The sequence below is a fragment of the Protomyctophum parallelum genome, assembly GCF_964188405.1.
Source record: "Protomyctophum parallelum genome assembly, chromosome: 4".
Classification (NCBI taxonomy): Eukaryota; Metazoa; Chordata; class Actinopteri; order Myctophiformes; family Myctophidae; genus Protomyctophum; species Protomyctophum parallelum.
The window spans coordinates 31,280,064-31,304,885 of NC_139700.1; the positions used below are offsets into that span (position 1 = coordinate 31,280,064).

General features: G+C 41.9%; 1 protein-coding gene across 1 annotated transcript; it reads right to left on the minus strand.

The window, feature by feature from the left end:
• Positions 1-1,922: 1,922 nt before the first annotated feature.
• On the minus strand, positions 1,923-24,424 carry mov10l1 (Mov10 like RNA helicase 1; the record flags this gene model as incomplete). Its single annotated transcript, XM_083762760.1, has 21 exons — positions 1,923-2,018; positions 2,431-2,571; positions 3,237-3,344; positions 4,219-4,368; positions 5,100-5,213; positions 5,614-5,760; positions 7,886-7,985; positions 8,117-8,238; positions 8,539-8,685; positions 9,199-9,377; positions 10,171-10,246; positions 10,813-10,907; positions 14,702-14,879; positions 15,334-15,448; positions 16,307-16,504; positions 17,369-17,725; positions 18,810-18,997; positions 19,260-19,372; positions 20,491-20,641; positions 23,137-23,324; positions 24,319-24,424. The coding sequence occupies 21 exons, from the start codon at positions 24,422-24,424 to the stop codon at positions 1,923-1,925; spliced, it is 3,069 nt and encodes a 1,022-aa protein (XP_083618886.1).
• Positions 24,425-24,822: the final 398 nt, after the last annotated feature.

Sequence of the window (24,822 nt, forward strand, 5' to 3'; positions counted from 1 at the left end):
CTTATCTTCAAAACACAAAGAACATGCAATTGAGCTAAATGCCATGTAATGAGGACAATTCGATTCATACTGAGACATAGACCGTCTCCACCAACAGAAATTGGGACAAGTGTAACGCTGGTTCTCAGCAGTGTGGGATTCAGGCCAGGGACCCTCAGGGTTTCCTTGAAGTGGTTGCAAATGGAGACTTACAGGGTATTTAACTCGATAACATCTGTACAGTCGCAGAGATATCGGGGCCTGGGAAATTAAAATGAGAACCACTGGTATAAACGCATAAGAGTGTGTGTGTGTGTGTGTGTTGGGGGGGGGGGGGGGGGTCGCTGGCCTACCTGGCAGCATAACATACAGATAAAAGCTGTCTCCTCCGTGCCCATTAGACGGTCATTGACTTCTACAGATTGGACCCCCCCCCCACTGCACTCTGCAGGGCTCCAGCTGACTGTCCCACAGATCCAAACTGTCACTCAATTGTCACATGGGCCGGTTAGGCAGACGGTGCCTCCACACAGAGGAGTGTAGACACTCCTGGCTGGGCATCAGTCACTCGTGATTTGATGAGTGACGACCGCACCATGATATATCTATAGCCAACATATAACATATGGATAAAGTGGTTAAAATGAGTGAGATGCTGTATTAACACATCTATCTATGGGGACACACGTAAGGACCCGTGGTGATCCCCGGATCCCACTTTGAGAACCACTCATGTAATGAATCAACTCCCTGGCTATGAACCAGACAGATTGTGTGGCAGTTTGATTACTTGCTAATATAGTTCCAGGAATTTTAATATTTTTAGCCAAATCATTTCAACATCATTACCTACCCTTCTTGGCAAATGAACTGCTCTGGCGTAATATATCGTTGCAGTCAGGTGGAAACCTCATACGTTTAAAACTGTTACTTTTCAGGGGAAGAAAATAGCAAGAACAGCAGATCTACAAGCTCAAAACACAGCACATCTTGGCACGTTTTAGATCTGCTATTTGTGCTACTTCAGTGTTGTACAGGAACATGTATTGGTCTTAAAAAGTATCTGTGTAGCCAAGCACATCAGTTTAATAACATGATGTAATCAAATGATTGTGCAGTAAGCATCGGTGTCTTTATTTAGCCGCATTTGGTCCAATGCAGGGGAAAAAACAATATTACAAGACTGCTGCAACTCAGAGAGCGGAGACAAGTATGCGGAGAAAGCAAAGAAAACAAATAACTTTTAGTTAAATACAAACTAGTTGGAAAGTGGAATGGAGGCACATGCATGTTGAGGAATGTCCGCTTTTGAGTTCCCTTGCCCCTCTGGTTCCCTGTGTCAGCGCAGAAAAAACTACATTAGTCAAATAATACAATACTGTAGTCTTTGATTTTAACCTGCTTGGACAATAATTTGTGTTTCCAGAGTAAAAGCGGACAAGTTTTCCCGAAGTTATACCGGATGTGGCTGGAGCAGCTAAATGTAGCCAAAACACTCTTAACGGCGATCGACAACAACGGGTGGCATGATTACATCTAACGCGACTAGCAACTGGCCAGCGGGGGGCCGTCTACCACAGGATCTTTTCTTAGAATTGGACGGGATGATTTAGAGTTATTAACGTTTTAAGATTTCCGTTGTCGTCGGCTAAACAGGCACTCCTATGCTGTGTAGCGATGCGATGGTTTTCATATCAATAAACTTCGTCTTTTGGATAAAACTTTGTCATGGGCAGTGGGTGTTACTGATAGAAAGGACGGTTCACCGGGTGAAGTTCGTCCTGGGTGATTGATGTATTAACCACATTAACCTAAAAAATAAAAATAAATCTATATATACACTATTCATATAAAATATTATATTTTTATTTTATATACATTTCTTTATTTTCCCTCACATTTTCAAGAGATATATATTCATTAATTTAGAGGCAACTCAGTCTCTACCTGCGTGACTCCCTGAGAAAGGCCGGAGGGTCACAGCCCATGAAGGCCCCGTTGTCAAAGCTGTACTGCAGCAGAGCTCTGAAGCACGGCTCCTGAAGGAAAACCAAAGTAAAATTTTAATTGATTAAAAACAATAATGTGATGTACTAGTTGCATTAGGGCGTCAGCCTGGTGTTTTTTGCGCAGGCGTATGTGGTTTTGAGGTTATGTTTAGGCATAGTTTCTGTGAGGGTTAAGGTTAGGGTTAGCCAGAGCCATCTAATTACGATATACATAGAGGGGGCAGAAACAGAGCGCTCGAGCATGCAGCCTGAAATGAGACAAGCTTCCGGGCCAGGACTTGTCCCAGTTGGTTGTCCCCATGCTCAATAGAAGTCTATGTAGGAGAGCAGCCATTGGACTGGCCCCATGAAGTGAACGCAGTAACTCTGTCTATATCTAAGGCTCTGGGGTTAGCCAACTGGACGACACACCAAAGAAATAGGGAGTTCCGTGGTCACTTACCCTAATGAGAATATGGGGGTTTCCAACAATGATGAGCAGGGCTTTGGGTCGGGTGATGGCCACGTTGAAGCGCTTGGGGTTGGCTAGAAAGCCAAGGGCATTCTGCATGTCATTAGCAGGTAACGACTCGTTTGAACGCACCTGTGTTGATGGGACAACAAGGAAAATGTCTCAGTACTGTAATGTACAGCCCCTAGGAGTACATGCAATGACAATTAACACCCTCCCAACCATGCCGGACCTTTTGATATGAAAGGTTCTTTTCAGTTGGTGCATGTAATGTATCCCCCATCATGTACAATACATTACTGTGGCAGGAGAGGCTCAGATTGCATTCATGATCAAATCCACAAGGTGGAGCCAGAGACAACATGACACTTTACTCAAGTACTCAATATATATATATATGTTGTTCTTATGACTTTCACTCCACTACTCTATATATTTTGTTACTTATGACTTTCACCCCACTACATTTCAAAACACATTCTATAGTTTTAACCATAAAAGCCAACGCTTTGAATAGGCCAACGCCAAAAACTGAAACAATACAGATGCTTTCCTGGTTTTAACGGGTTAATATAGCGTCACAATCATTTTAACCACTTTATCAATTTATACTTTGGCTATTCAAAAATAGCAATGTACAAGCTCAGTGTGTCTGCTATTTTTGAACATATTTAAAAATCTAGCATTTTAATCTAGTAAGTATTTTTAATAAAAAAAAATTAAACACAAATCTTCTCTTCTGGAGGTCCCTGGCGCAAAATATTTTCAGATTTTCAATTTGGAGGTCCTTGACTCACAGTGCTCAGGATGATGACCAGGAACTCCTGTCCCTGGAACTCCTCCACAGAGCCCACTTTGATGTCTGACAAGCCCACCTTGCCCAGCAGCAGACGGATCTTCTCAGACTGAGAAGAGAGAGAAAAACTCATTGAGGATAGAAGATGCATGCATGTGTGATAAGACTGCACATTTATTGACAGAATGTACATATCGTCACTGTCAGGCTAGCCTCGGAAACTGCAGGCGTTTTGTTTTCAAAGGAGAAAAACAAAAGCCTGGGTGAGCGAAGCAGGAAGAGGCATAGGAGTTGGAGTGAACCAACCTTGAATTTCGTTAACCAATAAGAGTGCTGATTTGGTGCCGTCAGTGTTCTCCACTGCGTTCTACTGGGGAGGGGGGAGGAGGGGAGTGGGAGGAAGACGCTTTTCCAGCGCTAGTTTGTTCTGCCAAAAGCATAGGGATCTTGTAGGCTACTGTCAGGCTAGTCTAGATCAGGAAGGAGGCTTAGGGCAAAATTTGCTAAAAAGAAGGGTTTGTGCCAACTGCTGTGGACATTTTAAATAAAATAATGTTTAAATAGTCGCCACTGCTCATGATCACTGTTGTTGTGTTAACGTAAATGCATTTTATATAGTATTTTAATGCACCTGTGTATTTCTTACCAAGTGTAAAATTACTTTTACTGGATCTCTTGTCCACTAGTCCCTCCCTAACATTTTAGTCTAGTTTTTATTTGTTGACAAAATTGTCAATACATTTAGTCTTAATTTTAGTCATCGTAGCTTACCGGTAGTTTATTTAGTTTCCATTTAGTTTTCGTCAGTGAAAAAAGGTAGTCGACGAACATTTTTCGTCTTAGTTTTAGTCGACGAAAACAACACTGGATCCTTGAAATCAAAACGTTTGGAGAACCACTGTGCTACACAAAATGGAACAGAGCCATTGTATAAGACCTGTGAAGCAAAAGAGGCTCAATTTGAAAAGCTGTGGTTGTTGTACTTGTTTCCTGTAGGGGGCGATGACGCCTATGTCAGCGGTGTCCACAGGGTTGTACAGCTTCTTGGCCAGCTGACAGCAGTAGCGCATGACCTGGACAGCCTCCGCTGGGTTGTACCAGGATGGGTTGTAACCCTCCCTCATCTCTGTCCCCTGTGGTTGAGGACACACAACATGGATTAAAGCAGTGGTTCTCATTCACCCCTCCCCCAACACAATCACATTTGAACTGGGGGACACCCAAAAATAATCATATGTGACTAAATTTGACTATGGGACTGCCATTGGATTTTTTTGAATTTCCGTTTGTTCATGTCATGTGAAAGCAGAGAATCGTAGCATCAAATTGACATATTGGTTGTTCAGTTTGACCCACCAGTTTTGGAGATATGGCTTGTAGAGTAATGTCTTGCAGAAAACAGTGAGTTGAGAAAACAGGCTTGAAAGGTTCACTTCTGTGGACTCTAACATTACATCTAGCTACCTGTTTAAGCATTCATTTCATATTTACACGTTGATTTCAGCTCTGACACTTATGTCAGACATGCTCTAGTATGTGAAGAGTCTGCCTGTGCTATTAACTCGTAAAAAAAAAAAGAAAGAAAAAGGTTTTCTCCTCTGGTGAAAAGCTGGATTTTGCGTGTTGGCAGGCTCTCAGTCAAATCTGGTCACATATTTGAACTGGTGGACACCCCAACACAATCACATTTGAACTGGGGGACAAGGTCAATGGTAAAAATATCAGCACTCGAAACCAGGTTCAAATCTGGAGTAGAAAAGGAAACTTACAGAGTGCAGCTTTGTTTTATGTATTTCCTATCCTCTTAAATAACAGTGTTGGTAGTAAATGAAACAGTTTGAGGAGCACAGCGTTCCTTCCTCACCCTGAGCCCATGGAAGAGCAGTGGGAAGCCCCAGCGAGGCAGGCTCTTCCACTGCAGCAGAGAGTCCACCGTGGCCCTGTTAGCCTTCATACACAGCTCCCCGTGGTAGAACAGCTTGGATGGGAGACGCAGCAAGGCCTCATGGGAACGGTAGTTGTCAACCAATTTGGTCACCTGGTGTGTGATAAAAGATAAAAGGTGTGTGTGTGTCAGTGGCAGCAATATTAGATTTTAATCATAGTCTTTTGAATAGTTTTCATTTACCGTAGTTTAAGTCACATTTTAGTCACCTGGAATGCTTTAGTTAGTCTAGTTTTAGTCGTTTTAGTTTTTAAATGTCATGAGATTTTAGTCGACTAAATCTACAGTTGATTTAGTCGACTAAAATTAAATGTATTTTGGCGGGCCTTCGTTTTTTAGTTTTCGTCAGTGGAAAAAGGTAGTCAACGAAAAAAAAATTGTCATAGTTTTAGTCGACGAAATCAACACTGGTGTGTGTGTGCATTATTCTGACCAGTTTAGGGTTGTATCCCCAGCTCTCTCTGCTGTACAGTGGATTGGTCATCAGCCTCTCCAGCAGAGACACTCCCAGGCCAAAGGCCAGAGCCGGCTTGGACTTCACCAAGGGACCCAGCTGACGGGGGTCTCCGGCCAGGACTATCTGCAAACCATCCATTATACATTAAATGTAATAATCCCTGTATTGGGAATCATGTCATAGGCAAAACGCTTTCACACTGGTGGCGTTATGCACCTTTTATACCATGGAAAATACTGCTTTCCGACAAGCTGGAAGGTGTCAGTTCCTAGATACTTAATAAAAAGCCCTGCTCAACAGTTGAATCTCCGTTATAAATCAATGTCTATGATGTTATTATGCAGCTTGTTACCATAAGGACAATAAACAGTAGCAGCTGTTTGCTGGACTAGAAAGTCCTTACCAAGGTAACACAGCTTTTGTTTGCTCTAAAAAAGTATATTCCCATTATAAAAGTAAAAAAATATATAAATTTAGCCTGTGTTTATTTTTTGTGGCCATTGTATAACGTTGATAAAGGCTCTCAAAGGCAAACCGATATAGAAAGATAGCGAATAGCTGTCCTCAATTTCAATTCAATTCTCTCTCCTGGCTCCCAAGCACCAGTCATGACTCACTCGACCATTTTTCAGACCTCTTCCGACTCTCCTTCCACCCCCTAGCGCTCCTCACTCCTTATAGCACTTCTTGTTTCCCCATGTTTGATAGATTATTGTTGTCTCCACCAGGCTGAAGGCATGGGGAGAGAGTATGTTTTGCACTCCGTCCATGTAGCCTCGCATCACCAGGCTTTCCACCGCCTCGGAGGAAAGCCTGTTTCAAAAGTCTGTATGATCCGGGCTGGGGCCGGATGATGTGGTTACGTCATGTTGTAGTATTGTTTTGTAGTCGCCAGACAGGATGAACAGGCGGCGGCAACTTCCTTTTCCCTCTCAATAAAAGCTCTCGTAAGCGAGAGCTTTTATTGAGAGGGAAAAGGAAGTTGTCGCCGCCTGTTCTTCCTGTTTGTTGTAGGCAAACCATTGCCTACAACATGACGTAAGCATATCATCCGGCTCCAGCCCGGATCATATACCGAAATGAAATGGTGCCCATGTGTGTGTCTGTCCGTCTGTGTGTGTACAGCTAATCTCCGGCACTGTTAACCCGGTCGATGCCACATTTTGCACACTCCCTGGATGCCAACGATGAACCTCTGCCCCAAAATTTCCAGAACGGCCTGTTATAGCGCCGTCAAAACATTTTTTTAAATTACTCCTCCAGATTCTGTCCAAAAATCCCACAAATCGTTACACACTATCTCTATATAGTCATGTGTTCAAGACGGATCTGTCCAGTATGTCATATCCCATCCTAATTGGCTAACATTGACTTTAAAAGTTTGCAGGATTGGCCCGTTTTGAACAAAAAGCCTCATAAATAAAGTAAAATAAAAGAAGTAAATTAAATACTCAGTGAGCTAAATAAAGTGTATGGTGCATTTATGCACAGCTCAATTGAAGTCTCTCGTTTCCTCATTTGTCATATGCAATGACAGATTTTAGCGAAAATGTGCAGGTCTACAAGCTCGGAAAAACATGTTACCATTCATTCAGGTCTGCTCATGTCACGGCAGAGTTCCACTGTCAAAGAAGTAAATAATCTTTGGTTTGAGACCGCCTGAGGCAGCGCCGTTTAGGTGAGTTGCGACAACTCCGTTCACTGTAAATTCATGGGGCTGCATGGGTCACTGACCGAGCTGTTGTCTGGACTCTATCTCTCTAAACAGCTCTGGTCTGAGGTGGCGTTCAGCGCTGCCTGTCTCAATGAGCAAGATGGCGGCGCCCTGGTGTTATGATTATCAAACTACTATTGTGTTTCTACAACGCTTCCTGCGTGGATTGTATTGTTTATAACATAGGATGAGGTCGGATGCAATATTTGTTTTAACGTGGATTATTATTACTGTACAGTAGTAAGTCCCGTAGATGCAGTGGCTGTTGGTTTAATGGGTTCATTACCTATATACTGCGTTTTGGGACGCAAAACGCAACAAATTAGCATCTCAAGACAGAGGCAAGGTTTGATGTTTACCTGGCATCATGCTCAATTGTTTTCTTTGCATTCTATGTCAGGGGTTCAACGCTTTTGGCTGGGGACCCCCGAACCCTTGGACCCATTGACATTGAAGGTTGAAAAGAAAAAGATGGAGACAGAGGGATGCAGCAGACAAAAGCATGAAAGCATGTTAAAAGCAAATTGCTCCAACCTGTCCATTTCTCTCCGACACAAGGCTTATGGGGATGAGTGCCTCGGGCTCCGTTGCCTGGCCGGCTTCATCCACAAACACATGAGTGAAATGGCCCAAACTGTAGGAAGGAAGACAGGGTTTAGAATTAATGTTGCCTTTACATCTACACCTGGTCCCTGGCTGGCACCAAATAATGTTTAGATGGGGGTGTTAAAATGTGGGGGTCCTTGACACGCCCCCGTGTCTTACTGGAGTCCTATGTGATGCAGCATGCCGGCACTGGAACAGGTGCTGACCACAATCCTGTGGAAAGCAGCATGGCGGATGTCGTCCCCTGCCCTGGAGTACTGTTTCAGAACCTCTGGGATCGACTGAGGAGAACAAGTGACTGAGCAACTTTTATTTCATTCACAAGAATTAGATTTTTTTGTGGACTGGACAAAATTGATCTCCAACCTTAGATCATTGGTTCTTTATTCTGGTCCTGGAGACCAAAGAACAGCTGTGTTTTTTTTTTTGCCAGATTTATTTCTGGCTGTGTTTAGCCACTGCCAAGTTTGTTTTGGTACTTTGATAGAAAATAAGTCATTGTTGTCATTGAAAACATTCTTACAGTTATTACAAATATCTGAACTGAACTGAACTGGGCACAATGAGATGGACTGAACTACCTCTTCATTCCTAGAGAAGGCGTTGATGCGAGCCAGGCTGGCGGCATGCAGGAAGCCACTGTCATGCAGACGAATGCAGACGAGGTCGGCAGCGCTGTTGGAGGGGGTGCACACCAGCAGGCGGCTGCTGGGCACAAAGTGGTACACCTGGAAGGTTGGGAAAACAACAGGTAATCACTCAGAGGGAAGATTGGTCAAATACCAACTATATGGGCACTTCAAGGGCAAAACAAATAATTAAAACAGTGTGCAACTTCTTAGCGATTATTCGATTATTATAATTATGCAAGAATCGATTGACCACTTAATGGATCCCCTTTAGATACACATGAATGAGCCTCCAGTCTTCCTGGCATTCTGAACAAATCAACATACCTTTTTATTATACGAAATGCCACATTTTTGCAGCATAGCAGTAGAACGAATTTGACCCCATTTGTGTGTCTTAACTGAGTTCAGTGGGGCTAATGTTGCAATGATCAAATCTACCTTTCAAATCAAATATAATTTTATGAAATTATCCATTAATAAGAGTGGAGATCTGATTGGTTTGTGCTGTAGTGTGCGCACATGTGAGAAGGTTGGTGGTGAAATGTGCCTTGTGGTTGACACGTCAAACAACAGCACCCTCTAGTGCCTGGTTGTTGAGCTATGTAATACCTGCAGTATAGTCTCTATAAGGGTGACAGTCTTGCCAGTTCCAGGTGGTCCAAAAAGCACATACGGAGTGGGCCGACATTCCCCTGTCAGGATCCTCTTCACTGCCTCCCTCTGAGCGGAGTTGAGGCTGGGGTTGAAGAGGTGCCCTTCCCTGGGTGTGGCAGGGGGCAGAGCACCGCCTGGAAGACGAGCAACACATGATACGTTTCAACCAGCGTTTTGTTATCGGATTCAGCATTGGTTATGTACACCAGGGGTTCTCAACCCCACAGGGGGTCGCCAAATTATTTTGGGGGGGTCCCCACATAATTTTCCTTTTTTGCCTTTTGTTTTTTTAGTTTTTATTTTGCTTTTGTTTTTGCAACTGAATGGCTGGAAAATGGAAATTAAGAGTTTACATAGTACACATAGTACATGCATAAACTTTCCTTAATGATTATGTCTAGTTTCAGTACGGTCTTTATTTATGATGTATTTCCTCTATTATTAAGGTTATTGTAGTGGTGGGACGGGGGTCGCGTGACATGGCCAAAGCATTTCCGGGGGTCCCCTGCCAAAAACATTGAGAACCCCTGATGTACACCACTGGTTAACGTTTTAGTTTCACGGACCCCCATAACTGAGAGAACCATTTGTACGTTCTCAAGAGTTAAAGACCCATGATGCACTGCTTCTCAAAGTGGGGTCCGGGGTCCGTGAAGGGGTTTCAGGAGGTCCCCAGCTAAATGTGTTAATACACATCACAATCATATTAACCGCTGCATCCATATTTTATATTCAAAAATAGCAGTTGTACATCACATCACGGCATGCATTTTTGAAAAACCTTGAAAATGGGGGCCCATTTTCAGATGGGGGAACTACTGCCAAAAGGGGCCTCCACAAGTAAACCTGGGGGTCCCTAGACCCCACTTCAAGGACCACAGGAAACATGTGTGTGTGTACTGTGTAGCTCTCCCCCGATTCAGTCACCTTTAGTCTGCGTTGTCTTTGACTTCATGTCGATGGAGATGCTCGACACCTTCTCCCCATTTTCCATGGTTGTCACCTGCAGATTTGGATTAAGAAAAAATCAAAAATGAGTAGAGGTCCTTCTGTGAGATTTGATCCGATCGGTCCAGCAGTATGCAAGATTAGCTCCGGAGTCCGGACACATTGTAGACTGCTTACAGAGTAAAAAAAATGAATAAAAACTTTTCATACTGAAAAACAATTTAATGTCTTTTTTCCTAGTACATGAACCCTAGCATCCCTATACTGTGCATGTCAAAATAGGCGAACATCCACAGAAATAGCAGATCTACAAGCTCACAATGCGTTGTACATCACTATTTCCGGTGAAAATAGGAGGGAAAGTATCACTATTTTCGGTGAAAATAGGAGGGAAAGGGAAATGTCGGGTAGAAACCTCATATATACAAAACAGTTACTTTTCAGGATTCAAATGCAAAAATAGCAAAAGTATCAGATCTAAAAAAACGCACCGCTTTGCGCCACATTTCGAGCTTGGGGATCTGCTACTTTTGATTGACGCTGTAGTGTGAAAGTTAGAACACTGAGATAAGAGGTTTCTGCCCGACAGCGACCAAATAAGGTTCAAGTGGAGCTTTTCACCTGATCATCCTCTGTGGTCTTCTCTTCTCCGTCTGCCTCCATCCATGATCCTGTCCACTGGGGTTTCTGAATAACGATCTTGCTGGGAAACAGAACTGGACAACAGGGTGGTGGAGGTGGAGAGAATTATCTTGGGGTGCTAAAGAAAAATGCTGAGTCAGTCGACGGTTTTAAGAGAATGTTAGTTAACTGCCACCGGGTGGCGACTTAGCTGCGTCAGCCACAATAGGGCAGATTACCATGTTTTCACATCCGGGTTACTCGCTCGCAGACCTCCATTGTAAGAAACGTTAATATGCCGGGAGAAATCACAAATCAGATCCGAACATTGGTTGGATGATTATCCCCACGGACAGCGCTCACTTGTACATGCATGTTTGGTTTAGTTTAATCCTTGTTGTACTGCATTACTACACTATTGTAAATGTTTCAGTTTATATTGTGTCCATTGTACAGCACCTTGTAAAAGGTGCTTTATAAAAAAAGTACTTACTTACACTAATTCAGTTAATTAGATTGGGGCAAGGCGCCAGCCGATGGAGAGCATTATAGGTGATTAACACAATTTAAAAAAACAATTCTACAGTCAATTAGTAGCTACTATCCAGTGTAATGCAGCACAGGTGTGAAATGTGACCTTCAATATAGGAGAACAGCAGACCTCTCCAGAGGTGACTGCCATCTACAAAGAAGCAAGCCAATGAGAATGATGCATTTAATTCCAGTGTATATACACACACACACACAGAAAATTAGCAATGCAAATAAAACAAGGGACTAAATTATTTTCGCTCCTATGCCACCAAAATGTGGAACGCCCTACCAACAGTCATTAAGACATGTGAATCCCTTGACTCCTTCAAAACCACTCTCAAAGGGCACCTACGGACGGCTACAATTCGAAACTGGCCCCCGTAAAATCTGAATCCCCCCCACCACCCCCCTTCCTTTTCCCTTCACTGTATACGTTTCTTTTCCCTTTTTGCTTCCTTTATGATGAATTCCTGTTCTGTTCCTGTAACTATATAGAAGTGTCTATTTGTATGTCTCTAAATGTTTTGATGAATTGAACAAGGTGGACCCTGTTGTAAACAAGTGTAATGCTTAATTGGGTCGTCCACTCACAGTTAACAGTCTTTGTATTGAGTTTGTGCTTGAAATGTACTGTAATTCTGCAAACTGTTAATAAATATTTCAATCAATCAATCAACACATACTTACTCTGCCGAAATTGCGTGGCTTGCTCCATTGCCTGGTGACATCGTCTCATAGTCAATCTAGGCATACAATTTGGGGGAGTAAATGTAATAAATCATGGGTACCATCATGGGACCAACTCAAAACCTGTCACCATGTGACCCTTTGTCAGCTTGCCTTGTAGATCAGCAATGTTTTACTAAGTTTAATGCCGTGCCCAAATTGAGACACCAAGTTGAAGGTGGAAAGTGCAATGGAACCTGCTTGTCCCTTTGGCACATTTTAGTATACTCATTTGTCAGTATAATCGATCTGTGCATTACTGCACTAGGGCTGCCATGATGAATTGTCACAAATAATTGCAATTGGCGATTTAATTGCCTTTTAGGCTTTGTAATAAAAATGTGCACATATTTAATAATTGTATACTTTCAATTAAATAAAATAGTGGAAATAGCTCATCTACATACAAGTTCACATCACGTAATTTCCTGGCACACCATTATACAAAACAAAACTATACAAAAACTAATTTATGAACATTTGGAACGATTCAACATGGAAACAATTATGAAAAGAATTGCAATTATCTCAAATAATTGTGATTAGACGATTACGTGATAATTGTGACAGACCTATGTACTTGTTCACAAGACAAGAGCAGCCTCTTAGCCGGGGGACCACAGGCCCAAAAGCTCAAGGAATAAGAGTTTAACCTGTGATGTCATGCCGTACATTTTATTTGTGTTTTCTCTATTCATTTGGTCATTAAGGTCCACAGAATGAGAGCCCTGCTCTGCTGGAAACACTGAGAAATGGCCATTTTTGTATAACACACCATAAACATTTTCCAAATGTCATCATACTTTAAGTAGCATGTGACATGTCAAACTAGGGGGTTTTCATGATTCTGAATCCATTCCAAGTATTAGTTTTACACGAAGAAACACTCCTTGGTCTGAATTCGGCCATATCCAGTTGCTCAAATGTGCCCAAATGTGCTGACCTCATCACATTTGTGATGACTGCTAAGGCCGTTTGCTGCACCTGCTTCGGATGTTATCACCCGATAATCAAGAGAATGTTTGTGATCAGCACCTTAGAAATACCCCCAGTATGTGATAATGAACATACTGGGAAATCCGGAACTGGAACTATGGGAGTGTTTGCGACGGAGGCGCGCCGTGTCTGGTGGCCTTGAGCCACGTGAGGCACCGCCGAGCGAGGCGCTAGCCGAGCGAGTTGCCGTGCCAAGCGTTGCGACGGCCACCAGACCCAACTCAGCGCCGTCGGAGTTACGTACCGATAGGCAGAGAATAGTAAATATTAGTAGCCCCTAGTTTCCAATCCACACAAGGAGTGTTTTTCTTGCAAACTAATGCTTGGAATCAATTCAGAATCATGAAAAACCCCTAGTTTGACATGTCACATGCTACTTAAAGCATGATGAAATTTGGAAAATGTTGCCTTATATAAGTTGTCTATGGTGTGGTATACAAAAATGGTCATAACTTATTTTTTCACGATGTTCCGGCAGAGCAGGCCTCTTATTCTGTGGACCCCAATGACCAAATTAATAGAAAAAACACAAATAAAAAGTATGGCATGACATCACAGGTCCTCTCAAATGTTGGGCCTGTGGCTCCCCGGCTATCTGTCTGACCTGTTGTAGGTGAATTCTACATCCAGAGGTTCTCCCAGATAGTCCCTCTGAAATTCGGGGTGGACTCTCAGACTCACAGTCTCATCACGAATCTGTCGCACAAAAACAAAAGCACGGGTCATCTATCAAACTGAGTTCATTAACCACTTTAAAAAGCCAAAAATAGTTCATTTACAAGCTGTAAACTAGTAGATCAGCTGTAAAGAGATGATCACACTTAATGATTATACTAATCATGATTAATCACTTAAGCCCTATATAGGTCACCGCACCAAGAATAAAGAAAATAGCTGAAAACTAGCTGATCTACAAGCTCACACAGTTGGTTCATTTCTAAATGGTGCCTAAATAAAGTGACTAAATGGGTGCCCATTTGCACATAAACCGACTTGCGAAAAGATTTAATGGATCAAATGTTGGCATAACAGCTTGGCAAAACAGCTTAGTGAATCAGGCCCATGTGCGTTTAAAAACCATTTTCATGTTTTGACAGTGCTGATGCCCTTACCTCTGTTACATAGGCAATGTATTCCATCACCATTCCACCACTCTGTGGTTTCTTCAGTGTAAGGCGATCACCTGTTAAGTAGACCCAGCATGTCTCATATTTGCAACATGCATGAAGTTACCAACATAAGACTGGCTTTGGGGGACTTTGTGGCGAAAGCCACAAAAGAAAACACATAAAAAAAGCCTTAAAACATTCTGTCTTAAGAGCGATACGACTTCAAAATCAATATCATGTTTATTTCAAAGTTTTGCCTCGATTAATGATTATAAAACTGGAAACAAATTGAGAAAATAGAAGATTCTACAAGCAGCTTTTAGATGGGACTATTTTCACAATTTGTGTACACCAACGTTATGAACGTTATCTAATTATTTTGTATCGATTCGTTGATGATGTATAAGAAATAAAAAAATATCCACAATTTTGTCTTTCTATTGACCTTCAGTACATAAGCAAGATATCGGTTTTCATATATTTTCGGTTAATTGCCCAGCCCCATTCAGCCTCATCATCCTCACCTACGGAGAGGTTGGGTCGTCCCTCAGACAATCCCAGCACTTCGAGGTGCAGGTAAACGGCTCCCTTCCGGAGGAGGGCTCCAGTGATGGTGAGAGACTTCATCTCTTCCACTGAGTTCAGCTCCTCCATCCACAGCAGGGCAGAGAAACGTGAGCACATGTTGGATGCAGACAGGACCTGAGCAGGAGGAATCAGCCATGGAAGAGTCAGTGTCAGTGTTGATTTAGTTGACTATGACGAAAAATGTTCGTCGACTACCTTTTTTCACTGATGAATACTAACAGAAATGAAATAAGAGCTAAGCTATGATGACTAAAACTAAGACAAAATATATTGACAATTTTCATCAACAAATAAAAACTAGACTGAAATGTTAGGGAGGGACTAGTGGATAAGAGATCCAGTAACTAAAAGACAAGAAACTTTGTTTTGTTTCGGGTGATGCTCTCTGAAAATTATTTCGGGCATAAATCAGCCATTACGATGCCATCAAGGCCTGCCAAAATAAACTTTTGGCTACAAAATCAACTGTAGATTTAGTCAACTAAAACTAGACTAAAACATTTCGACTATAATAGTATAAACCAGGCTTCATAACTCCCTGCAGGTCTCTGGGAGTTACAGAACTCACCTCTCCTAGGCAGGGCTGGACAACCAGCACGTCCCCCTGGCCGTCAACGCACTCTCTCAAAGCATGGGGAATAGAGTAGTTGCCCAGAAACTGAGGCAGCCTCCGGCTAATGAGCCTGGGGGCGGGGGAGATCAAAACATTTGGTCAACCCAAGGAAAGGTTAGGCACACCTAGTTCATCAAAGCATGGAAGACAAACACAGCCATGTTATCTGAGGGTCAGGTACAGAACATTCCCATGAAGCACTGTTCACCGATATTACAAAATGTGACGGTGGGTATTACAACAAGAAATTGCTCAACAACTATATTTTTTCAACACTAATCGTTTCTGTGCACAAGCATTTCGATATCATTCTCTTTGCGTTACTAGTGATCGTACAAGGAATCCTGTTTACTGAAACTAGGAAAACGACCAGGTTGGTGGTTATTAGCGTTGATTTCGTTGAATAAAGACGAAAAATGTTCGTCGACTACCTTTTTCCACTGACGAAAACTAAATGGAAACTAAATAGAAACTATAAGCTATGATGACTAAAACTAAGACTAAATATACTGACAATTTCGTCAACAAATTAAAACTAGACTAAAATGTTAGGAAGGGACTAATGGACAAGAGATCCAGTAGAAGTCATTTTACAATTAGTTGCATGCTGAAACTAGCCGATCGGCTATTTAGCCGATCTATCTGTATTTTGTCGAGCTCAATTAAAATAAACATTATGAGTGAAAAAAGAACAGTCATTATGACGGCATCAAGACCCGCCAAAATACATTTTGTTTGACTAAATCAACTGTAGATTTAGTCGACTAAAATCTTATGACATTTAGTCGACTAAAACTAGACCAACACTAAAACATTCCAGATGACTAAAATGTGACTAAATGGAAACTAATATAACTAGTAATAACTAGTAATAAATATGACTAAAACTAAAATCAAAATTTGCACTGGTGGTTATTATTAGTGGTACCTTTGAGGAGGCGGAGCTGTAACAGTGACGACGTTGGTGGGTTCCTGAGGGACAAAGAAGGAGGGCCGCTGGGGGTTGTAGGGCACACTGGGCTGCAGCAGGGTCTCCTCTTGGCTGGCCACCACGACCTCCAGGCGCCTCCCGATGGTGAAGGAGGAGAAGTGCAGCAACAACAGCTCAGCACAACTCCCTGGGTTTCTGAAGCACAAGTCCCCAAACACACATCACACACATTATTTACTGTCCACACAGCATGCCAAAACAACCTTCAGACATCTCATGACTCTGCCACCACTGCTTGTGATTGGAGCCCGACAACATAATCAGCCATTATTTGACTTTTTATGGATGATGTCCTGATGTTTTACCTATTCATTTATTTTCTGAAGTTCAATCGAATAGCGCTTAATTGGTAGAATAAAATAAAGTTAAATTTGTGTGTGTATTTTATATTTCCTCGTTTGCTTGTTGAGTACTTCGGAAATCGGAACCAAATATCAGGCACCAGTCAGGCTCTCTACTTGTGATACAGCCACTACTGATGCAATCATGCAACCACTACTACAACAATTACTACATCTGCTTTTAACACATTGTCTACTCCGTCATATAAAATCCCTCTGATGGAATTCTCTGTCATATAAAGCTTTAAAAAAAAACGGGATCGCTGTAATCTATTTTCTGACAGCTCCCATTGCTTGGCCTTTCCTTCTTCCGCAATCCTAGACATGTTTTGCGCATGCGCACTGACGTTCACTCCCTTATTTACGGCCTCTAAATCTACGGCGCTCTGCATGGTTTTGATGTGCAATGTTCTAATGTTATAATTTCTGACTTAATCAAGCATCTCGTTTGGAATATTAACGCTTCTCCTCCTCCTCCTTCTCAGACGAGGTAGGACATAGTAATGGAAGATTTCACCTCCCGGTTTTGGGGGGAAATGGAAGGCAGGGCTTGTCAGAATAAAATCTGCACATCTGCTTGGCACTCTAGCGCCTATATTCTGACGAATTCCCCAGCAGACAATTAAGTTAAGAGTTAATTTGTTAAGAGTTAACTTACTTGGCAGTGCAATTCACTTCAATTGCCAGCCTCTCCCCTGGTTTCAGTTCCGCCTCCATCTCCTGTGTCCTTTCAGCAGGCTTAGGAGTGACCACGACCTCCTCCGGCTCAATGTCATTCCTGACCGCCTTTACTGGACCGTTGACATTGTCAACAACAGAGGACCCATTTTTGGAACCGAGGGTAGTTAAGGCTGCGTTTTTGTGGTCCTGAACCTCACTGCCGAGAGACTGCAACACTACCTTTCCATTCTTTGCTGAGAAAAGGTCTTTGAACTTACAGAAGGTGAACTGTTCTTGCGAGTCCCAGCCGGACAACTCGCAGTGTGTCAGAGTTTGGGTCTCTGTACCGTTGTTCCTTTTTTGGTGTAAAGAAGGGAATTTGGTGAGAAAACATTATGAGATATACATGTCGACTCTTATAATGGCATTTATTTAGATCATTTATATTTGAAGGATTTGGCTGACAATTGACTACAGCACCTATGATTATAAGGAGTCTAATAGTAGAATAAAGTTACATTCACTAAAATTACAAGCAATCAAAGTGTTAAGTGGAAGGTGTCAATGCAGCTAGAAAGTGTCACTACAGGAGACGTAGGCTAAAAACAATAGACATGTCTCTAGAATAAGAAAGGTATTTTCATAAGACATTCAATAGTTACACTCACTGAATCCAGAATACCAGCCTTCCGCTTTCCCCAAGTAACAGAGTCCCAAAGTTACCATACATTGTGACCTCCAGTCCCTTTTTATTCTTTAGAAGATTCTGGATGTCAGCCTCAGGAGTAGGCTTAGCAAAACCATTCACACTGTTGCGAGGAAAAGCACACACAAAGCATGTTGTTTAGTGAGTTAGCGTCATAAGATCTCATCCTGAATGGGAAATTAAGATCAGTGCAACCAGGGACTGTACATCTATTAGCAAAATGGTATTAAGCAGCAGGCGAGTCTTGTGATTTAAGAGTCAATAGAAAGTTGGTAAACTCTTGTCTTGATACAACTTATTAAATAGTGACAATAGCTTATCTACACGCTCATAGTTGTGAGCTTATAGATAGTTATTTGCACGCCACCATTGAACAATACAAACATAACAAACAAGTGGTTAAACTAATCAATTTAGTCGATTATAAAGAACAATCTATTAGAATTGAATCTGCGTCTCGATTCATTGATAAAGAAAAGAAAACCCTGCTTCTGAATCATTTGATTAACCTACATGAGCAAGATCTATGCAAGTCTGTATGTAGAGAACTGCTGACAGAGGTAGCCCTCCTGGGAGGACAAGAGGAGTAAATATCTCTTTCAAACCTTTCCTTGATCTGGACTTCAAATTAATTACACTTTGGTTGAGAGTTTAAAACATCCAGTACAGTTACTGGTTCAAAATGTGGGTTAATTGTCCAGCCCTAGTTGAAAGGCTTCTCTTGTTGTGCTACCGTTGTTCGGTCGGGGCCATGCATAAGGCCCTCCAGCTCCACAAGGACTGACTGCTCTCCATGATCACCAGGTTCACCAGGTCCCCTGGCGTGGGCCGGTAGTCAGCAGGCAGCAGCAGAGAGTCCAGGCTGAAGAACACGTTGTCTTCTACCGTCCCATTATTACCATACATACTGGTAATGTGCACCTACAGACGGAATTGAGCAGAGGACATGATATGCATATCCGCCCCATCTTGAAAATGTTTTGTCTCAGGGACCAGAGAAGAGTTGCGTTGAAACAAATAAAATAGAACTAAATCATTAAACATTTTAAAATGGCACAGATGCTTTCCCGTTTTTAATGGGTTAAATGTAGGCCATTTGTGAGTGTCACGTCAACATGGTGCTTCAGGGCCTAAACACTAAGTACCTTAGTATCTGGCCTAACTATTCAAATATGGACATCACCTGATCTAAACGGCAGTAGCGTAAGGGAGCCACTGATTGAGCCTGGCTGCTCCACTGGGTTGGATTGACGAAATACTGTGCTTGGACCCAGTCTCCCTTCATTGGCTCATACCCTTGCAAATAGGGGAGGAAACATAAGATAATTTACAATTTAGGCATTTAGCAGACGCTCTTAATCCAGAGTGATTTACATTAAGCAATAACAAAAAGCATGGCAATACATCACATACATAAAAAGTAGTTATCATGAAACATGCGTAAGCTAAGAACGTAACCGTGGAATATCTATATGAAACTATACATATAAAATATACATACTATACTATACATATATACTATAAAGTTCTATGACTACATAAAATGCAATTCTAGTGCCGTCTACGTAACATGCTATAGGTCTGTATAAAATGCTATATAAGTCTTATCTAAGGGGCTAGGGTAAGTGCTACGGGCCATGATGGAGTCTGAAAAGGTGGGTTTTCAGACTACGGCGGAATATTGGGAGTGAGGCTGCAGTTCTGATTGGATTGGGAAGTGCATTCCATAGCCAGAAGGGAGAAGAGTTTGGAACGTGTGGAGTGTTGTCCTGGTGTTTTAGTGAAAGTACTTCCAGCTTCCCTGCGTTGGCTGATCCGAGTGCACGGGAGGGTTTGTAGGGTTCTATCATACTTGCAAGGGCTCTATTGTCGTCGATGCTAAACCCCTTATCCCTAAACTACTTTGAAAAACATTTTTGAATAGTTATAAAATAGACAATCTACAAGCTCACAACGTGTCGATGTAGATCGGCTAGTTGAACTATTCAAAAATGTTTAGGGAGAAGGGGTTTAGCATGGACGAAAATAGTGCCCAAGATGCGTATATCAAAATCGTACAAATACAAAAACTAATAATGCAAGCTGAAAGTTATAAAACATAATTCAAAGCAGCATCCAATATGGTAAACACAGCAGGCAAAACGCCTTGCACTTCTTGTAAACAGTCTGCAAATGCTTGCGCCAAAGCTTAAAAATAAAATGTATTTTGGTTCCTTTTTACACCATTGGACATGATGTTTCGAGCCTACTGGCTCTTCAGACTGAAATAAATGATGTCTGATGAAGACCCGGCTCGAAATCGACATCCAATGGTGTAAAACGGAACCAAAATATATTTTAAAGCTTTGGAGCATGACTCCCACTGAATTCAGAAACCAGCACTTCATTGTTGGTTTCTGAATTCAGATCTTTACCATCCTGCAGGGCACTGCTTGGAAAGAACGTAGTCTGGTTGATATAGCCTCCATCTTGGTCATATTGTGTCACAGTGCCGATGAGAGGGCGCAGTTTCAGCCCGTCTGCCTCTACGGCATGTAGGCCCCATTCCTCGGCAGACTTTTCCACCTAAAAAGAGAATGCAACAGAATGAAATCATCTTTTCAACTAAATAAATATTAAACGTAGGATGGAATTTGCATTTCTAATTAAGGATGCAGAACAACTGATGCAGTTGATGTTAGATGATGTTCGAACACAAAACACAATGGTTTTCTCAGTTAGCAAGTGATTTAAATGACAGTTTAGCAAGTTATTTAAATTACAGCTTATCAAGGTAGTAGATCACATGACTCCAGTTGCTTTTACACACTAAAGCATATTTACCGGGTGCGTGGTCGGGTAAGTAACTTTACATGAACATCTCTAAAAGAGAAAACCAGAACTCTCCCTCCTCTTTAAGGAGGACTGTCAGATGTGCCTTGGTGTATTTTGTGTATTTGTTTCAATATGTTTGCCTAACTTCTGGGACTTTTATATGGGACAAAGGACTCTGATATTTGACATAAATACATTATTAGCAATAAAAGAAAAATCGTTTTTTTCCCCATATCCAGACATATTCCAGTATTTTCTAGGGAAAAAAAACTTTATATTGCCATATAATGTGCCTCATTATTATTATACTCAAGGGGGAAAAAATGCACCTATGCACTCACATGTGCAGACTGAGTGCATGCAGGGAAGACAGGAGTTATTCACAGGAGGGGAGGGATTCACACAGGAGTGTGTCCGTGTCGCACGGACAAATACTAAAGTTTAGTTTATAATAAAAGATATCTGCATGAGGATTTAAGGATATTATGCTTATATTATTACAAAGAAGGGTTCCTATCTACAGTCATGGAGTATTTTGCTGGGACTTTTCTGACAGAAATTTATTTTAATAAGCTCCTGCTAAGAGTGGAGAGAGAGAGCACAACGTTAGGTAGGCTGATCAATATGCGAACGGGACATGCTTTAATTAGCAAGCTTGCATCTGAGTATCATTTATTTAGTGTGTTTGCTCTCCCTCAACGCACTCAAGTCAACAGCGAGTGCAGAAGCAGATCTATACAAACTTACAAAGACGGTGCTTAGGCCTAAAAAAATAAAACTTTGGTTTCCGATTGGCTGTCATTTTTGGGTTGAGTAGGTAGGGAATTTTATTTATTTTATTTTTTTATTTTATTTTTCGTGGGAAAGATGGGTAGCAAGGAATTTATTTTATTTTATTTTATTTATTTATTTTTTCGTGGGAAGGATGGGTAGCAAGGATTTTTTTTTAACTTTTTTTTCCTACGGCAATGATGGATAGGCTTCTTTTTTAATAACTTCAATATTTGCCTGAAATACCATCTTTTAAATAATGAATGGTTCAAGTACACATAACACTACATGCCTACAGCTAAACATTTGAAAACTTTGAATAGAATGTCCACACACTGGTTGAATACTTAATACGCATGTTTCATGATAAATTATTTTTATGTGATGTATTCCCATGCTTTTTGTTCTTGCTTAATGTAAATCGCTCTGGATTAAGAGCGTCTGATAAATGCCTAAATTGTAAATTGTACTGTCTTACAGTAACTAGAAGGCTCTGACAGTAATGAAATGCACAGTCACGTCAAACTGCTGCGCCTCCTCCTGCCTGCAACTCAGTTCATTTGAACTGTGGAATCATGGCAGGTCTAAGACTACATTTGCAAGTGCTAGTGCTAGTTATTAAAAGACAAAACCATAGCTAACGTTAGCCCCATATGTGCCTACGCTCATTCTGTAGCTCGGAGCTACAGAATGAGCGTAGGGAGAGGGCACATATAACGTTCTGACGGGGTAGAAGCATGAGCCGAATGGGTTTCCTCCTCCTCCTCCTCGCATCTCAGGGCTAGATACCGAAAGTCAAACATGCCCAGCCTGGGCGCCTAGAGGCTCCAGGGTGGGGGGGAGAGTATGTCGGCTGAGATGATAGTCCATTTATCCGCTCGGTCGTGTCTCCCTTCTGCGGACTTAAACCGACACCGGCACGGTTTCACCTCCTTAATTATGTCTTCAAATGTTTTTGTACTCAATCGTATGATCTGTGGCGGTGCTTTGCACGGGCAGTGGACAGTCACAGACACCGTGCACAGGTCCATGCTGTATGTTGTCACTGTTGTGTTGGGTTGTGCGTCTCCTCGCGATGACGCATTCCAAAACATTTGCGCACGTGATATTTTAGACAAAAGAAAACTTTATTTTGACTTTGCGCATCCCAATGGTCTCATCAAAGATAATTTTAATAAAGACCTTTTGGGTCTTACTCGGTCGCATTCTGAGCTTCTTTTTATTTTTTATTTTTTTCACCAAATGCCAATAAAATAATATGAGTCGCGCATATTTAATAGAGTCGGTCGGCAACCGGAAACCAAAGTTTTTTTTTGTTAGGCCTTAGAAGCCTGGTGACGCGAGGTTACTCCGATGTGGGTGTGTCCCTGCAGCTCGCGGCTTTTGGCTTTTTTAAACAAAATTAAGAATCGTGGGAAAACAAATTTTAGAAGGCTTTTGTAGAATTAGCCTCAGGTCTTAATGGGATTTCTCACCCGAAGAGCTTTCCAGCCGCCCCCGACACCGCTCCTAACGGCGATGCCGTTGACTGTATCCCCTACTTTCAACGGCGTCCCTCCCAGCACCTCTCCACTGGTGAAGTAGATCTCCTCGTCTATCATGCCGTAGTCCTGACAAAGCTGGGTGACCACACTGCCTCGCAGGTGGCGGATCTCCTCCGTGGCTGACACACAAAGGCACAAAGTATGCTACGATTCAGGCATGAAGGTAGCCGTAGCCCTAAAATGGCCATAGAACGCTGCAATGCAATCTTTTTCTATGCCTTGAATATATAATATAATAATGAATAGTATACAGTGGATATAGACAGGAAACTGGGAAAACATGCAGCAAGGGTAGTCAGGATCGGATTTGTTCAACACGCTGTCAGGCTGCATAGAGCCTACATGTATGCGCCTGGTCCGCTAGGCCAGCAGGCAGTGCAATGCATTTTCAAGGAGGGATTCATCTCAGTGGCATTCTAATTTGTAGTGCTCTGGTTGTCCCCACCCAATAATTTATTGCTGTGACTTGTCATCTAGTATCATATTATTAATTTAAAAATGGAAACGGAAATGCATTTAGTAAAATGTCTTAATTGTCCACGATATTCACACAGAACACGTTCTCTGTGTGCAGTGACAGTAAAATGTATTCAATGAGCAGCTACCGGTATGTATGGGGCACACAAATTGACAGGTGTGATCAAGTGACTCACAGCAACAAACCTGTCAATTTGTGCGTCCCATAAATATTTGCAGGCTCTTCGAAAGAAGTTCACATGTTGTTTAGTGCTATACCGTCACATGTCGTACATATAATGTGTTTGTGCATTAATATTATGCATTATTGTGCATGTACATGTACATGTTTTCTGCCAGAACTGACAAATGGATAGACAAGTGCTGACATCAAGTCACAGCATTTAATTTATGAGGCGAATACACAGGGAATGCAAAACCCCCAAAAGGAGATCCCATAAAGAAAGTGGCCCACAGCCATTGGAACATCTGCATTTAATTTATCAACATTACGGTTACACAGGACCTTCCTGTGACTTAACTTAAGTGCTGATCCTTTTAATAAATTATCTTAAAAACAAGGTAACAACCAAACCAGGTAGACTAGCTTTAGCGGAGTTATCTTTATATAATCACTATGAGTTGTTGATACCTTACCTGCACCAAACACATAAGCATCTTTCTCTTCTTCTATCACCACTGTCCTCCACAATGGAGCCAGGAGCTTGGACAGCACAGATCTCACTGCAGAGGCCATCAACATGTCTGCAAACTGTCAATGAACTAAACTGGTGGAAGGAACAAGGAAGGGTCGGTCAACTTCAAGCTTGATGTAGTATGTAAAAGAGAACCTGTCTGCAATTTTCAACTATAGACATAGACAAGTCTTCTAGCTTGCCAAAAGAAACTATACCCAATGTTTTTGTAAACACACTTTCACTGCAATTGTATTTTGAATACACAGGTCCACAATGGAAAGAATTAAGCTTTGCGTTTTGATGTTCGCATCGATTATTGGGTCGCACGGCTCGCACCACTGTTTTACAGAAGGTAATAGCCTATGCTGCAATCAGTCAATCAATACAAACGTCACTCCCTGTCCCTGAAAATAGCTAAACTCACGTAAACTAACATGGTCTGACTACAACTGCACACAACTAA